We start from the raw sequence: 18,124 nt of genomic DNA, 5'->3' as shown, positions 1-18,124 counted from the left end.
TCTGCTATATACACTGGAATTGAGCCTCTTGCCATTTCTATGTGATGAAATCCTATCCCATCCATCAAGGTCTCATTACAATCATGTCACCGCTTCATGAAATTTTTATTATACAAAAATAGATTTTTATTACTACATTTTGTTGCTATATCTACTAAATTTGGTCCTGTACTTTACTCCCTCCCCCAGAGTCCTCTTTCCTTCCCAGCTAAAAATGAGATCTCTTCTTCCACCCATCCCACGTCTTTCCTAGACACTTAACAACATGGAATATAAGTTTTTATGTCCCTCCTATATTGTAGTTTTTTCCCTGAAGAAAAAAACCTATCTTATTTATCTTTATGTACCCTGGAACTGGGCCTTGATAAATATTTATTGCTCTTCATAAATATTTGTTGAATTCAATTGAATTGTTTGATAGTGGGGCCCATACTACAACTAGCAGCTATAAGTATAAATCCTACAAGATTAGACTCAAAGAAGGGGAAACAGATCAGCCATCTACTCAAATATCTCCTCATTTCCTACTTGGTTTGTACTCATTTTGGGTTTCTTTTACTTCTCCATCATCCTTCCTCACTTTCCCCAGCACATAATAAATGGTTTGTTGATTATTAATGACCATATTCCCTGAAACCTGAGGGTTCTACAAGTGATGGCAAGACATCCACATAACACTGGGTCTGGAAAAATTCTAGATTTCTTTCTGTTTGTGCTCTCAACAATGATGGTTGTGGACAATAGAGTTGAAATCTTTTCTTGTTTCTTAGTCACTTGCCTTTTATAAATGCTGATTTCTAAAGATCCCTGTAAATGTCAGAAGTCATCCAGGTCTTCACGTTCCCCTCTCTAGTCTCTCTTGAATATTTCGTATTCTTTATTTACATGTCAGTATGAATATGGTCTCCATGTGTCCGGCACTCGTCATGACCCCATGTGGGGTTTTCTTGGTAGAGATACTGGAGTGGTTTGCCATTTCTTTCTTATTTGCCAGATGAGAAACTGAGGCAAACAGGGTTAAATGACCTGCCTAGGGTCATACAACTCACAAATGTTCGAGTCCAGCCTAGCACTCTATATATTGAACTAAGATGGAGTCAAAATTTGAGTCTAGGTGCCAGAACCCAGCAGAATCATCCTCAGAACAGCTTCAGGATTCTTTGGAAATTTGTTCAACATCACTAGTGATTCTAGAACTTGTGATGATCTCGGCCAGGGGGCAGACATCAATTACGGGGAAAGGGTTGGGTGAGTGGTGTTTAAATAGAACTTTTGGCTACTTCTGAGGGGAAGTAGAGTGCTCTCTGGGATAGAAGCATTCAATATTGACTCAAAAATCAACCCAGAGTTGAAGAGAAACCTCCTTCTTCCCCTCCACACCCTCCTTTTTAAAGATTATTTTTTAGGGAAGTGGGATTCTTTCCTCTCAATTGTTCTTTCACTTTCATTGGCTTCAAGGTGGGGCCAAAAGTGGCCTGACCTGTTTAGAACTGGGATGAAACTAGGAAAGGTGAAATTTTGAGGGAGGGGAAAATCCTTTCTCAGTTTCTAATGGAGTAAAATTGTCAGGAAGACTGGATTTGAGTCAGGACATGCACTACCTCTGTAATAGTAGGCAAATTACTTTCCCATTTTCTTCATCTACAAAATGGGGCTGTGGGGACAGGAAGTGAATTTGGATCGATCTCCTTTAATGCTCTTCTAGTTAAAAATCCTTTCATAGGCCCAGGAATGTGAACCAGCTGGATGGATAATTCCAAATTCCTGCAATCTGGATTAATGATCATGTTTGCCCAGCTGGGCTCTATCTCGGTTGCTCAGTGACTTTCTCATATTGTACTTTGAGGAGAGGGTAGCATTTGAACTCATAGTAGCTAGGAACTAGAAGTACCTGGATGCTTCTTGGATTTTCCCTTCCTGATAATTAACTAAGCCTGAAAGTGTGCTAGCCATATAGAGGATGGGGGAAGAGAAGAAAGGAAAAGTTGGGTTATGCACACAAATCTAGGGGTCTTCCAAAAAGGGAAACCATCATCTTTCCTTCCTTCTAATCTCCTAAGGAGTCAGAAATTCCACAAAGGACATTGTAAAAGAATGGGAATAGAATTTATCATAATTACTTATTATTCTATTATTAGAATTATATAGTGGAAATAGCACCAGACTTGGACTAAGAAGGGCTGGGTTTAAATCTCATCCCAGCAGCTTGTACTTTGTGTGGTACTGAACAAAAAATCATTTACCTCTCAGGGTTCCTCATCAGCAGAATGAGGGGTATGAATTAGGGGATTTCTATGATCCAATGAGCTGTCAGTGTTTTTGATGGGAATTCTCTAGGATAGGGAAACCAAGGGTTTTTCAAATTCTACAATAAATAAGGTGGCACTATCCCGGCAGTGCCTAGGAATGCATCCTTTCCATGGGAGAAAGAACCTAAAGGGAAACTTTTGTTTGGAATAGCATTCAAGCTTTTTAACCTTGGTACTCCCATTTCCTCAATTAATCAAAAAGCAGTGATTAAATACTCTATGGGGGGCACTATGTCAGCTCTGGAGATATAGAGACAAAATAAATGAATCTCCCTGATCTTAAGGAATTTACATTTCTCATCTAAAAATGAGGAAAATGTTTTCAGTACCTATCTTCTTGTGAGGAAAGTGCTTTCTTAGCCTTGAAAGTGCTGTAGAAATGAGTTATTATTATACTTATGTACTGTTCTAATCTACCCTGCATAGTCTTTATTGTTGATCAATTATGTCCAACTCTACATGACCCATGGATATCATTGTCTTTGCAAAGATACTGGAGTAGTTTGCCATTTTCTTTTCCAGTTCATTTTACTGATGAGAAAATTGAGACAAATGGGGTTAAGAGACTTGACTAGAATCACATAGCTAATAAATGGTTTTTTTTTTTTTGGCTGAATTTCAACTCAGATCTTTAATAATAATAATAACTAATATTTATGTAGTGCCTACTACTTGCCAAGCACTGTACTAAGTATTTTGCAAGAATTATCTCATTTGGTCCTTAAAACAACCCTGAAAAGTAGGTGCTATTATTATCATCATTTTACAGATATGGAAACTGAGTGAAACTGATAGTCATATGACATTCTCAAGATCACACAACTAGTAAGTAACTGAGGCTAGAGTAAGTATGATAGTCATATGACATTCTCAAGATCACACAACTAGTAAGTAACTGAGGCTAGAGTTAGTATGATAGTCATATGACATTCTCAAGATCACACAACTAGTAAGTAACTGAGGCTAGAGTAAGTATTCGAATTCCGATTTTCCTGATTCCAGATCCAGTGATATATCCACTGTTATCTATCTAGCTCCAAGTAATTTCCCCATTGCTTCAAATGATAAAATCCAGGTTTTCCTCCTTGTCCACCAATATTCTCTAAAGTGTACCCTCAATTTACCTTTCAAAGCTAATCTCTTGCTTCTCTTCCACATGGTCCCTATGCTATCCTTGTCCTGGACAGGCTCCTCCTTCGTCCCAACCTATGCTTCTTCCTTAAAATGTTCTCTGAGTTCCTCTCCTTTTATCCATATTGTACCCATTCTCCAGGTACCAACTTATTCTGGAAGCACAAACCTCACTTTTTCTACCTCAGTGGAAAGTGTTTTCTCTGTCTTCTGAGCTCATACAACTCTTAGTGTGTATATTACTTACTGGACACAATTATATTCTATTCTTTGTTCTCATTCTAGTGTTTGAATTCAATTAAACTGACCTCTCAGGGCAGAAATTAGATCTCTTCCTGCTCTCCTTCTCATCCACAACAGAACTGGGAACATTGCTAACACTCTCTAAATAAAACAAATGGGAAAAAAAAATTGATGGATGATCTATAAAATTGAAGGAAAATAACATAGCCTTTGATTAGCTACTCAGATTCTGGGCTAGACCAGGTCCTGCCTCTTTCCTGTAACACAGAGTCATGAGGATCTGTGAGTAGAATATCATCATGGTTCCTTTTGGGGGAAAAGAGGAATTTGGGTCACTAGTTAGATAATGTAATCCATGTCATATTGGACCTGGAGTCAGGAAGATCTTTCAGCTCAAATACTGCTTCAGGCACTTAAGTAGCTGTTTGAGTACATCACTTAACCCTTCTCAATCTCAATTTCCTCATCCATAAAATGGACATAATAATAGTACTTACCTCTCAGGGTTTTTAACAAGATCAAAGATATATATATATATATTTGAAAACCTTAAAATGCTATATAAATGTGTTTTAAAATTTTTTTTATTAAAACTTTACTTTTCAAAACATATGCACGGACAATTCTTCAACATTATGCTATATAAATGTTAAGTATCATTATCATTATTGTTTTCCTGCTGTGATAGCTAGTGTGAGCATCTTAGGAAATGCACAGTAGGGACCTCACGGGCCAATGGGGAGTGACTCCAAGGGTGAAGGGGGCAAGTGCCAACTACAGCAGTCTGTATGTAAACCTCAAGAATATCACCCCTTCATGAAAATAAGTTATTCTCTGCATTTGTGGAACTCTTTTATGTTTTTAAAGGGCTCTTACATCATTTTGTTTGAGCTTTTAAAATGTTCCAATTATCCTTATTTGACAGATCAAGGCTCAGAAGGGACCTGATGTAGCCAAGGTCACACAACATCACATAGACCAGGCAGACCAGGACTAGGACCTCCTGTTGTCTGATTCCTTGTGCAGGACTCTTTTTATCACATTAAATAGAAATGACCTCTTTTCACGGAGTAAGAGGGGCCCAAGTTTTGGTTGGGAGATTAGGCGTATGGAATGAGCCTGACTGGGATGGATTAAGAGGGAGGCTGCAGGAACCAGCAACCTCAGTTCTGTTGCTGTGTGACTTGTAAGACTTCCAAGATTTTTGGTGGAAACTTTTTCAGGCTGCAAGGAGGTTTCTCCTTTGGGGATTACACCATCCTTTCAGTTTCTGTTTTCTTCGCTTTCTTTTCCTGATTACATTGGACTGCCAGTTATGAATTCTGCCATGTTTAATTTAAAACTCGTCCCAGTGGGGGTTCTCACACCCCATCAGCTGTTCAGAAAATCTAAAGCTGAATAAACCTCCAACTCCAGCTCCTCCTGTCACATCAACTATAACTGGTCCTTGCTAGGACTTTTCAGTTTAGGTTGTTAACCTTGTTGATACCCGATGTGTGTTTTCTCACTCTTAGCCCCTTGTGCCTCTTGCTCTGTGAGATTCAGAATCAACTTTGTTACAGTGGGAATTACAGGAAGAGTTTCACTAAAATTATGAGTTTATTTGCATGGAATTCTCCACCTTTGTGCTTCTTACCCGAGGAGTGTAAGAACAGAGGAGTGGGAGCAGAGTCCCTGTTCTGTTGGGAATATCTTTGTTGTGATCTGTGGTGCTCTTATCCCCAACTGATACTTAGTGATGGGATTAAGATGTTTTGTGGGTGCTGGGTTTGAAGAATATGGATTCTATAGGGTCAATTTCATTCAATAGATATTAAGCTTCTACTGGGCAGAGGACATTATTCCAGGTTAGGCGGTAATTTTACAAACATGAAAAACCATACAATTCTCACCATTGAGTGGTTTTACTGTAAAACAGAAATGTCTACAAAAAAAGTGATGGCAGAGTCCCTAACAAAGTGCTTGGAGAGCTTCATTTGTTGAGAAGTCTTTGAAGTCCCTTTGGAGAAGAGGTATGGGAATTGAGAATTGAAGGGTGGCAAGGGGAATTTAGAGCATACGAAGGGAAAGGGGAAAGGAATAACCATTTATAAGAGAGTGTATATTTATATATCTTTAAATACAGCCTGTATTTATAATAGCATATCTTTATAGTGCCTACTATGGAGCAGCTAGGAAGACATCTTCATTGAGTTCAAATCCAGCCTGATTCCTATTGTGTGACCTTGAGCAAGTCACTTAACCCTATCTGCCTCAGTTCTTCATCTATAAAATGAGCTAGAAAAGGAAATGTTAAACCACTTCAGCATCTCTGCCAAGAAAACTCCAGATGAGATTATGAAGAGTTAGACAGGACTGAACACTATGATGCTCACTATTTGCCTGATATGCTAAGTGCTTTACAAATATCATCTGATTTGATCCTCCCAACAACCCTGGGCAATACTATTATTATCCCAATTTTACAATAGAGGAACTGAAGCAACCTGAGGTTAAATATTTTCTTAAGGCCACATAGTTAGTAAATGTCTGAGGCCAAATTTGAACACAGATTTTTCCTGAATTCAAGCCCATTGCTTAATTCATTGCATCACCTAGTCATTTCTGAAGGAAAGTAGTTTTAATAGAGCTGGAAAAGCAAATTGAAACCAGATTGCTGAGGTTGTAGAAGGGGAAAGGCTAAATGCTACAATATATTTTATTCCAGGGGCAATGGGGAGCCACTTAAGGTTTTTGAGCAGTGAACTAATGTGATCAGAGCAGTTATGTTACTGGCTTTAAGCCAGGAGGGGTGTTGAGAATGGATTGCAGAGGAGAGAAAGTGAAGATTGGAAGATGATATAGAATACTGCAAAGAAGAGTATCACCTGAACATGACTCTTTACAAGAATGAGCTGATTGGGGCCAGTTCTGATAATCTTGTGATGAAGAGAGCCCTCTATCCAGAAAGAGGACTGTGGGAACTGAATGTGGATCACAACATAGCATTTTCACTTTTTGTTGTTGTTCACTTTCATTTTGTTTTCTTACTCTTTTTCTTTCCATTTTGATCTGATTTTTCTTGTGCAACAAGAGAATTGTATAAATATGTTTATATATATATTGGATTTAACATATATTTTAACGTATATAACATATATTGGATTGCTTGCCATCTAGGGTAGGGGGTGAGGGGAAAGAGTGGAAAATCTGAAACACAAGACTATGCAAGGGTCAGTGTTGAAAAATTATCCATGCATTTGTTTTGAAAATAAAAAGCTTAAAAAAAAAAGAAGTAGAATATCACCTATGGTTTTGGCAGTTGGGAGTAGAAAAGAAAGAATAGACATGAGAGATTTTTTTGAAAATTAAGTCAACAAGCATTTAGCACCTGCTTCAAAATTCAAACATGTTTGTAGGCTAAGGGATAGGAGCCAGTGAAGAGAGAAGGAGAGTGAAGGTACATGAGAGAAGGAATGCCTGTTGGGGCAAGTTCACAAACAAGATTAGTTTTAGACTTGACAAAAAAAAAAAGACCATTTTATTCTCTGAGATCCAGAGAAAGAAGGGAAAGGATGAGAATTTGAAGAGGTTTAAGAGAATAAAAGAGAGCTTTGATCTTATTAAGAAAGCAAGGAGTGAAGTTTTCTGCTAAGAATAATGATGAACGTGGGGGACTTTGGGGTTTTTAAGGGAGGGTTAGAGTAGCTGACATGCAGAATGACATAGAAAACCAAATTTCTTTTTGGCCCAGGCTGTGGAAATTCTTGCCACTGATGCAGATCAGAAACTCCTCTGGGATTTAATAGTCTTAGAGAACTGCCTAGAGGATGGAGAATTGAAGTAACCAGCTCATGGTCACTCAAGGGTGGTAGACTAAGAGTCAAGACTTAGTCACATCTTCCTGACCCTGCTCTCCTATGCCATGCTGCCTCTCAAAATCAGCAGTAAATAAACGAAAGGATTACCTTGCAGCAGTGAGAGCCCTGTTAAGATTAGATAGTATAAATTTTGTCTTTAACTGTTAGCAGAGTTCTGTGATTTCTTCCAGCTGTGTTTGGAAGTTCAGTTGAGTTCAATTCAACAAATGTTAATTAAGAGCTTAAAGCTCTATCCAGGAGTGAAACTTGTGCATAAGCCAGAGCTGGAATGGGAAAAAGTCAAGTAACCTCATGTGGGAATTATCTGGGCTTGCTTGCTCTCAATTTGAAATTTCTGTACCAGTGGCAAGGGTGAGGAATATTTTGAGAAGCTCCTCTTGTGAGATGGATGGTAAGAGATGTAAAGTATCCATAATCCTATCTCTGCATTTTTACTTCTGTAAATGGTGGGACTCCATTGATTATCCTATAATAAAATTAGTAGTGGTTGTGGTGGTAGTACTAGTAGTAGTCTTGATATACTACTTTAAGGTTTACAAAGCACTTTACAAATATTTCATTTTATCCTCAAAAGATTTTACAGATGAGGAAAATGAACACAGTTCACACAGCTATTTAAATATTTGAACTGGAAACTGCCCTTTCCTGAGTCCAATATCTTTCTATTTTTAGCAATCTAGGTGTTGCTAAAAATAGCAATTACCAGTCATTAAGTAAGAATATTTCTTGATAATTGAGTGGGAATATGGCCTGTAAACCATCTTGAATTAATTATAGGCATTGTGTGACAGCACTGGTCATGTCCTGAGAATTTTATGTGAAAGCAGGGCACTAGCCAGATAAGTTGCCAGGATCTGGTACAGTAGAGGAAAGAGTGGGGGCATATGAGGCTGAGCTGAGACCAGGACTGGAATCTCTTAGAGCAACCAGCAAATGGACAAAGGAGAGGTAGGACTTCTGAGCAGAGAAGGGAAGTATGGAGGAAGGCCATGCTTTGCCTCTCCAGATATCTCAGATGCTACTGGTGTAGCCATCTACTCAAGGCAAATCTCAAGAAAAGATCTTTTCCCTTCACTTTCTCTCTCATTCCCCATGTAGCCAAAGACATCATAACCTAATCTGCTTTTTTTAACCTAAAAGTTATCAATAATCTGAATTTTACCTCATCCATAGGAGTCAGGGATAAGTTAAATATAGAATAAATTAATTCTTCTACCTAAATGTTAATTACTCCACAGGGTTATTATTATTTATAAACCTTATAGCACTATGTAAATGTAAACTTAGGTGGCTCAGTGGATAGAATACTGGGCCTGAAGTAAGGAAGATCTGAGTTCAAAAGTGATCTTGAATTCTTCCTGTGAATATGGGCAAGTCATTTTAATCCATTGAAGTAGAAAATGGCAAACGGCTCCAGTATCTTTAATCCCATGGTCAGTATTGTGCTCAAGGTCATGAAGAATTGGAACAAGATTGAACAATAACACATGTCAACTATTAATATTTTCATTAGCTGTTCTGATTGGGAGCAGACTGTCCTTAGTGGGGATTAAAACGATTTCTTACTCAAAATTTTGGCTTCAGATTTGGTGGAGTGCCTAAGACCTGCTCGGTTTGTGCCTAAGTGTTCCCTCATGCTGAGAACTATAACTTTGGCTCTTCCCTGCCTTCCTTCCTGCTCCCTGACCCCAATTGCTCCAACTGTAATTTAGAGGAAACTTCCCTCTTCATTCCCTTGGGACATATAGTTCTGGCTCTAACCCTCCCCTCTAAAGGAGCATAATGATCCTTGTGGGGACCAGCCAGAGAATCCTAAAGATGACATCTATGGGATGGTTGGTTATCTCTCAGAAGATTTGTGAAGTTAATGAAAAGTTTTCCTTGGCTCTTTCCCCAGTGTCCACTCAGCCCATTATCTTAGGCTTGTTCTCAGCTAGCTTTTGTGGGTAATAATGGACCAGATAAACGGACTCTTACATCCTTTTCTGAAGCATTAATGACTGCTAATCTCTTTACCTCTTCAGATTATGTGCTTTTGAAAGCTGAGTCTGGGAGTTTTAAGAACCAAAGGTTTGGTAGACTTTAAACTAGTATTGGAAGAAGAGGGTCTTTCTACTTTCTATCTTGTCTCATTACATAATGCAAACTTACCTGGAATCGCAATCACATATGCTTCCAGAAGGACTTCAGTAGTTATCAAGCTCAATTACTCTTGTTTTATAGATAAAATTGAGGCTCAGAAGGGACTGTGTTTCATCCAAGGTCATCTAGTGAGTTAGCCTGCTCTACTCATGGATAAAGACAGCCCTGAAGGGTCACCCAAGAACCCCCAATATGGAGTAATCTGACTCAACTGAGACTCTCCTCCTTCCTTCGAGTTCTTAAAGATAGCCTGGCATCGGAGAGAGAGAAGTGGCCTTAGAATTAGATTTAATAAAAATATATTTAAATTCTATTTCAGGTTCTATCACCTACTGCTTGTGGAACCCCCAGCAAGTTACTCCTCTTTAAATCTCGGATCCTTTACTTATAAATGGGAATAATAATATTTACTCTGTCTAATTCATACAAGATGTTATTTAAAAAAATCCAAGAACCTGTAATTTTATCAATGTGTGTAATCTTTCCAATGTCAAAGGCTTCAACCCCCTTATAACTTATGGCTGAAGATTTCATCACTTCATTGGTTCAGCAATGAGAATTTAACTATACTGGTGTTCAGATAAAAAATATAGAGTCTGTCATATGTTAGCATTCTAGAACCTGGAGTCAGGAAGATTTTTCAAATCTAGTCTCAGACATGGTACAACCTCTGCCTGCCTCAATTTCCTCTTCTGTTAAATGGGTTTAATAATATACTCCCTCCCCAGGGTTGTTGTGAGGATCAGGTGAGATATTTGTAAAGTGCTTAGTATTGTGCTTAGCACATATATAAATGTTAGCTATTATTATTATTTTGGTTCCATGTTCAAAGCTTTCTAGCTTAGTTGGATTCAGTAGAGTTTGCGTTCAGCTAGAGTCACCTTCATTCCATGATGAGGCGTCAAAGTAGGATTTAAGTGGAAAAAAATTTCTATGTATTTGCCTGTTATTATGAGGAGGAGGAGTAAAGTTCAAGAGAGACTTTGGGGAGTCTGCAAGCATGAACCCAGATCTACTATAGCCTATGAAAACCTGATTCCAGAAATCATGTTGGCCATTTCTGGGCAAATGTGCCCATTTGGTTTTTGTTTTTGAAGTGTTAAAGTGAAAGTCTCCATGGACATCAGGAGCTTGATAGTCTTGTTGGCTCTTGGGTGAAGTAGCAGGAGCTGGGGTCCTTACTCTGTCACTTATTTGTAAGCAAATCTTGAACAAATTATTCTACTTCCTTTAGTCTCTGTAAATGGAGAATGCTGGTCTACAAGATCATATAGAATGGGGCTACAAGTTAGAGCTGGAAAGGATGTCTTCCACTTTAGTCCCCTTCTTCCTCCAAATTCTTATTCCAAAATCTTCAAATTTGATGAGGAGTTAAGCTCCACCAGTTCAAGATGCCACCATATTACAAAATGCATCTGGTTTAAAAATTCTTAATAAAAATATTTTTGTTGTCTTTATAACATCTGTTTTGTTAAATACCTTCTGTTTTTACATCAATGTCCTTTCTGAAAATATTGCCCTTTCCACCTAAACTGAACCTTTCTTTTTAATGAAGAAAACAAGTTTTAAGCAAAAACACCTGATACAGTGACCTCATCTCACAATGTATAAAACATTCTTTCCTAGTAGTCCCTTGCCTCTCTTTCAAGAGGAAGAATGTATATTTTTATCATCTATTCTCTAGAGCCATTATTAGTTTTTCAGGGCTAAAAGTTTGAATTCCTTTTAAAATGAATCCAATTTTAAGAGAGGAAGGAAAGAGAAAAACCTAGAAGTCTTTGTGTCTGATGAGTATCCCTGAGTTGGGCATGAAGGGTGGGGGTGGGCAGGGTTGTGTTTTTTCAACTCTCTCCCTCCCTCATCCCCCAGAAAAAATGATTGGGTTATGACTATTTGGTCATTCTCCTCCATAGTAAAGGTTTCAGCATTTGATTCTCTCTCTTTTTTTTTTTTTTTTTGTGTTACCATCTATTTATTTATTTATTTATTTTTATTTAATAGCCTTTTATTTACAGGTTATATGTATGGGTAACTTTACAGCATTAACAATTGCCAAACCTCTTGGTCCAATTTTTCACCTCTTATCCCCCCCACCCCCCCCACTAGATGGCAGGATGACCAGTAAATGTTAAATATATTAAAATATAAATTAGATACACAATAAGTATACATGACCAAAACGTTATTTTGCTGTACAAAAAGAATCAGACTCTGAAATATTGTACAATTAGCTTGTGAAGGAAATCAAAAATGCAGGTGTGCATAAATATAGGGATTGGGAATTCAATGTAATGGTTTTTAGTCATCTCCCAGAGTTCTTTTTCTGGGCATAGCTGGTTCAGTTCATTACTGCTCCACTGGAAATGATTTGGTTGATCTCGTTGCTGAGGATGGCCTGGTCCATCAGAACTGGTCATCATATAGTATTGTTGTTGAAGTATATAATGATCTCCTGGTCCTGCTCATTTCACTCAGCATCAGTTCGTGTAAGTCTCTCCAGGCCTTTCTGAAATCATCCTGTTGGTCATTTCTTACAGAACAGTAATATTCCATAATATTCATATACCACAATTTATTCAGCCATTCTCCAACTGATGGACATCCATTCAGTTTCCAGTTTTTAGCCACTACAAAAAGGGCTTCAGCATTTGATTCTCAAAGGATCACATAGAAATGGCGATTCCTGGGCTTTCTGAGGAGCTGGAATAGAAAAGTTTGGAGTCAGAGATTAGGAAGAAAAGGCTGACATTTTTGTTCTTATTTCTGGCTCCTGGCTTCCTTCAAATCCCAGCTCAAAGTCCCACCTTTTCCAGGAAGGCTTTCCTGATCCCCCTTAATTCCTAGTGCCTTTCCTCACTTGATGGTTTCCAGTTTGGTGTTATTATTGAATTGTTTCAGTTATGATCAACTCTTTGTGATCCCACTTGATGTTTTCTTGGCAAAGATACTGGAGTGTTTTGCCATTTCCTTATTCAGCTCAGTTTACTCATTACTTATATTCAGCTCATTTATCTGTCAATAACTGAGGCAAAGAGTGTTGAGTAGTTTTCTCAGGGCCACATATCTAGTAATTGTCTGAGGCTAGATTTGAACTCATGAAGATGAGTTTTCTAGACTGCAAATCCAGTGCTCTATCCACTGCCCCTCATCCCAACTGCAATTTACCACATATATATTGCTTGTCTATAGTTTTGACACAGTCTCTCCCATTAGACTGCGAGCTTCTTGAGAGTAAAAGAACAATTTTGCTGCCTTTTCCTTGTTTCTCTAGAGCTTAAAGGCATAGTGTCTGGCACATAGTAGGTGTTTAATAAATATTTACTGACTGGTTGACTGACTGACCATCTCTTCTCTGCCTTGGAGAAAAAAGATTAGTTTCTAGGCCCCAGATGTGCCAAGCTGGGTCTCCAGCTGCTGTGCCCGAGCTTTGTTTGCTACTGAGCTATGTTGATGTAAAGGGAGTCAGGAGGAGGGAATCACTCAGCTTCCCCTGCCTTTGCCAACCAGGCTCTCTCCTGGGTTTATTCTATCTCCCGTGCTGATATCCGCCCTTTAGATAAATAGTTCGAAGTTATACATGGTAAGCTTCTTGATGTGGTTGAAAAAGGCCCTCTTAGCCAAACACCTCTCTCTCCAAGAATAGCTCTGGAAATCTGGACCATGGCAGTGGGTACAGCTTGAGCCAGGACCTTGCAGTAGAGACTGAATTTATCTTCCTGGTGAAATACAGAAGAGTAAAATTATTCAATAGCTTCCTCTCCCCCCTTCCTGAATCAGATCTGGCTCTGACTCCACCCTTCCCTCCCCCTCCATTTCCATCCTATCTTTTATTAATGCTGGGAAAACTGCTTTTTACAAGCCTTTCACAACCAAGCCCTTCTAATCTTCTCCATTCATGGTGATAACAGTCTATGGATTAAGAGTCTGAAGTTTGCCATTTTGTTTTCATCACTTGTGCTTCCTGTTCGACTTTAGGCTGATGACTTTCTGAGCCTTAGTTCCCTCATCTGTCAAAAAGAAGGTTGGATTACATAACCTCTGGTGTGCTTTCTAGCTCTAAATCCTGGGATTTTCCATCCTGAAGTCCAACAAGACGGTATATTGTATTTTTACAAAAGCTTAGTGCTATAGCTAACATTGTTCACTTGCGTTCCACTCTTCATGATCCCTTCTTGGCAAGGGTAGTGGAGGCATTTGTCATTTCCTTCTCTAGCTCATTTTGCAGATGAGGAGACTGAGTCTAACAGGGTGAAATGACTTGCCCAGAGTCATATAGTTATAAGATGATTCTTCCTGATTTCAGGTCAGGTGCTCTATCTACTGCACCACCTAGATGCAACATTTATTAGCTCTTAATATTTTTATTTGTATTTGTACATTAATGGTTTATTAGATATTTTTACAGTATTTTATCTTTATGGGTTTGTTTGTTTTTTGGAGGGGTGGGAGTGGAAGGTGTCTTATTTAGGGAATTACTGCTAGAGAAATTCCCTCTATCTCTTCTGATCGGTGACTTAGATATAACTTAAAATCTTAGTGTTTCCTGAGGGTGCTAAACAGGTTAAATGACTTTCCCCATAGTCACACAGGTATAGAGCATCTGGAAGGAAAGACTTACATGAGGGGTTCTTAACCCTTTTTGTATCATGGATTTTTGATAGTTTGCTGATGCCTAAGAAACCCCTCTTAGAATAATATTTTTTAAAAGCATAAACTAAAATACAAAAGAAATCAATCAATGTGAAATACAGTTACTGAATTAAAAAACAATTCACAGACGCAGGATTAAGAACCCCTGGCTTAACCCAGGTCTTACTGTCCAAAGCAGGCCCTCTATCTGCTGCTGTCTCAATCTTTATCTTTTTTACACATGAAGAAACTTAGTCCAATGAAGTGACTTGCTTAAAGCCACATGAGTGGTTAACAGTGGAGTCAGTAGTCTGCCCCTCATTGTCAAATTCTTCATTCAGTACCCTTAACCAAATACGTTTTGCCTTTCTTGAATTATCAACTGTCCCTTGAAGCCATGAGCTGTTTAACCACCAGCCTGACTCCCTGTTGGGAAAATGTCGCCCCAGATATCCTGGGCCTTTGCATCTTGCCTTTCTCCATTTTGTGGGGGCAGAGAGATGCTGGAAACATGCAGTTCTGATGAGACCTACACGCTGTTTCCTAAAGTAAACCCAGCTGGGCAGCCTTTATTTTATTTGCATGTTCACTGGGGCCTGAGAGATTTGATTTCTTTGAAAGATGACCTCTTGGTGCAGAGAAAATGTTGCCCCAGCAGCTGGTTAGAAATATTTCCTTTTCTAACCCTGCTGGCTGGCTGGTGGAGATGAAGGGTAAAGCAGACCCAAACATTTGGATTTCTGTTGTTTTAAAGTGTCAGTGGGATTAGGTGATGCTAGCTTTTGGCAATGAGTTTCAAGCTCAGCAGACTTTGTCCATGAAGCTGGAGCAGGAGGGAGATGGGCAGGTCAACTAGGGGTCTGTCTCAGACCCATATAAAGGAGCACTTCCAACAAAAATTAATAAGCATTGATTAAGCATACATCCCATAGCAAGGTACTATACTAGCTGCTAGGGTTACAAAAACAAAACTGAAGATAGTTTCTTGCCCTCGAGAAGCTTACAGGCTGTTGGGGGAAAATAGAATGTGTTTAAAAAAAAAATACATGGTTAATTGAAGTGGGAGAGAGCCCTAATGAGTGGGGGAAGGAATCAGGAAAGTTTGCATCGAAGGTAGTATGTGAGCTGTGTCTTGAAGGAAGATAAGGGATCCTCCAAGGAGGTCAGGAAATGACCATTCCAAGCATGGTGGTAGGAGATGAAGAACTGGGCTCAGTAAATGGCCTGTTAGTCTAGGGTGGTGGAAGCTGTATGTGAAGGAGAGCTGGGGAGGGAAGGTGGATTGCTGTGTCTCCCTTGATCTCATTAAGTCTAGACTTAATCTATGGTGCATTAGGTGAAAGACAGCAGCCAAGAAGCCATCCTTTCCTTTTTTTCTGAGGAAAACCCAGAATCCCAGGTAGATTCCTTCCTTCTTATAAACACTTTAATCTTAAAGGAATGATTGGACCTAAAGTCTGATAAGGGCTGATAGCACTGAATGTGTTTACAAGTATTGCCTGTGTTTTCAAGGATGGGTTATTCAACCTCCTTTGAGCCTTAGTATCTGTATTATTAAATGGGAATTAGACTGGATCTCTGGGGTCACCTTCCCCTCTAGCTCCAGTTGAGTCTCTGAGCGTGACTGAAGCAGGGAGAAGTCAGAGAATTCTCCCTCATCCTCTCTGTTGTTCTTGTCTCTATTATTTTTTTTTTTACTAGGGAGGAATTGGGGAAGAGAGCCTGAAGCTTCAGGAATTGCTTCCCATTGGAACCTGAACCATTTTAATCTTTAGCAAGTTAGCTTTCCCACCCAACAATCCAGGCAAGGTTGGGAAACTGGGTGGCCCAGAGACCTGTTTCCCTTTGCATGAAACTCTCACTATCCATGTCCACTGCCATAATGTGCTTACTGATTCCTAACAGAATTTTAGGCACAGACTTCTAAAGCCATAAGAAACTTTAAGCTCTAAGTCATAAGCTTGCTCATATTTAGGGTTAATCTTGATGTTCAAGAGAACCTTAAAATAGAGGCAATGGCCTTAAATAAAACAAATTCTATTCTGTTCTCCCTTCCCTTTGGACTGTCAAATGTTGTATATTTTAAGTAGTTTTTAAACCGTCTCTGCTGGAGAGAGATTGACAATATATTTTGTGACAGTGCACATGGTCACATTCTCTCTCCTGGCTTCCATTTCTTTCTGGTTCAAGTTTATTAAACTCTGTTCAAGTTCAATTTCTTGTGTGTTTTCCCAGTTTAAACAGTGCTGCATTATTTAAAAAAGATAGGATATTTTCCCATAATTCTGGAGACTCTTCCCCTTGGTGAGTCTCTTCCTAGAAAAACAGTGAAGATCTTGGATAGGAAGCTGGGAAAGGGAAGGAAGAAGGGCTCACCGAAGTAGTAGCAGGGAATTGGATTTGGCTTTGTGATTAAACTAACATCTGGGCCTGTTTCCGCAGAGAGGTTCTGTTAGGTGGGTGGTCTGTCTGAAGTGTCAGGTGGGATGTTCCTCTCTTCCCAGACCGAAGGAGAAACAGCAAGCCTTGCCCCAAATATAGCTTAGAAAAGACAATAAATTAAAGAGGCCCATTTTGTATTCCCAGTGCACCTTCAAGTTAGCCATTTGACTTTGCAAATCTAGAAAGATGGTGGCGTTATGAGACCTGCTTGATCTCAGTCCTGAAGATGGAGGGGTTTCTCATGAGAAGTTTGCAGTGTTCCCTTTGAGAACATTTCCCCACCCCAATAGGCACCTCCCCCCAAGCCTCCCTCTCAGCCCTCCTGCCCTCTCAGCTGCAGTGTTTGATTTGCTAATTCACTGTGAAATGAGGGATTTGAGAAATAACTTGCATCCTTTTACAGCCCAGAGGTCTTGGTATAAGGGCTATTTGGGATCAGTGGGGAGGAAGTAAAGGGTAAGAACTCAACTAAGATCTTCTCCTAAGATTCTGTCGTTTTGTCTTTTGATTTATAGATGCAACTTCTGGATAAATTCCCCATCGAAGGTGGTCAGAAGGATCCCAAGCAAAGAATCATCCCCTTCCTCCCAGGTAACATTGGACTTTTCCTGGGCACTGGGAAAACAAAAAGCGCTTCTAGCAATAATCCCTATTGTCATCTTTCAGGCACCTGGATGCTTTTTGGGGGCCACCATGTTTCAATATTAAATTGCCCTAAAAATTACTGTGTAATATTGGGAGACTTGCGTCAGATTCTCTGTGGATTTTTGTTTCTCTTTCTATGGGGAGAGATGACAAAATTCTCTATAGATTAGTTATTACTTGCTCTGTTTTTCTAGCCTAAGTCAGTTTACTTTTTCTCATACAACCTGGCAGTTTCCCATTCTCCCAAGGCTCATCAAATTAGTGTGGGACTTAATGCAGACACTCACTTGACTTTAGCCCTGTTATAGCTCTGAATTTCTGAATTCAAACAACTCACTAACCTTGTCTTCCTAACAGCACTACAAGAATACATAAATATGCCTAGCAGAAAAATGGTTTCTAAATGCACAAAATAAAATAAATAAGATTACAAAGAAAAACAATTATGATGAATTCAATTAACAATGTAGGAAAAAGTTAAGTTAATCCATTTCAAGTGCTTTCCTTGCTTATTACTTTATAGTAATATATAGAAATAAGACATTGGGCAACAAAAGTGACTTTTCTAAGATTGCAAAGGTTACAAATAGGAAAGCTGTGATTCATACTCATAGGACTTCTAAAGCTGAATCCATCAACTGAATCCATCAGTTCTTCTTCCCACTTGAGCCAAGAAGAGCAAATCTATTGCCTCTTTCCACAAGACAACTGTTAAATGTTTGA

General features: G+C 39.0%; 1 protein-coding gene across 3 annotated transcripts in view; it reads left to right on the top strand.

Moving 5' to 3' along the window:
• SH3PXD2A (SH3 and PX domains 2A) overlaps positions 1 to 18,124 on the top strand; it is a 319,685-nt gene that overhangs the window by 96,929 nt on the left and 204,632 nt on the right. For all 3 annotated transcript variants that reach the window (XM_031955791.1, XM_031955789.1, XM_023496115.2), the window contains exon 3: positions 17,272 to 17,347. In XM_031955791.1, the coding sequence (XP_031811651.1) occupies positions 17,272 to 17,347 (76 nt within the window). The remainder of the gene's footprint in view (positions 1 to 17,271; positions 17,348 to 18,124) is intronic.

Source organism: Sarcophilus harrisii, chromosome 2 (assembly GCF_902635505.1).
Source record: "Sarcophilus harrisii chromosome 2, mSarHar1.11, whole genome shotgun sequence".
NCBI classification, from domain to species: domain Eukaryota; kingdom Metazoa; phylum Chordata; class Mammalia; order Dasyuromorphia; family Dasyuridae; genus Sarcophilus; species Sarcophilus harrisii.
This window is presented reverse-complemented; position numbering and strand designations above follow the sequence as displayed.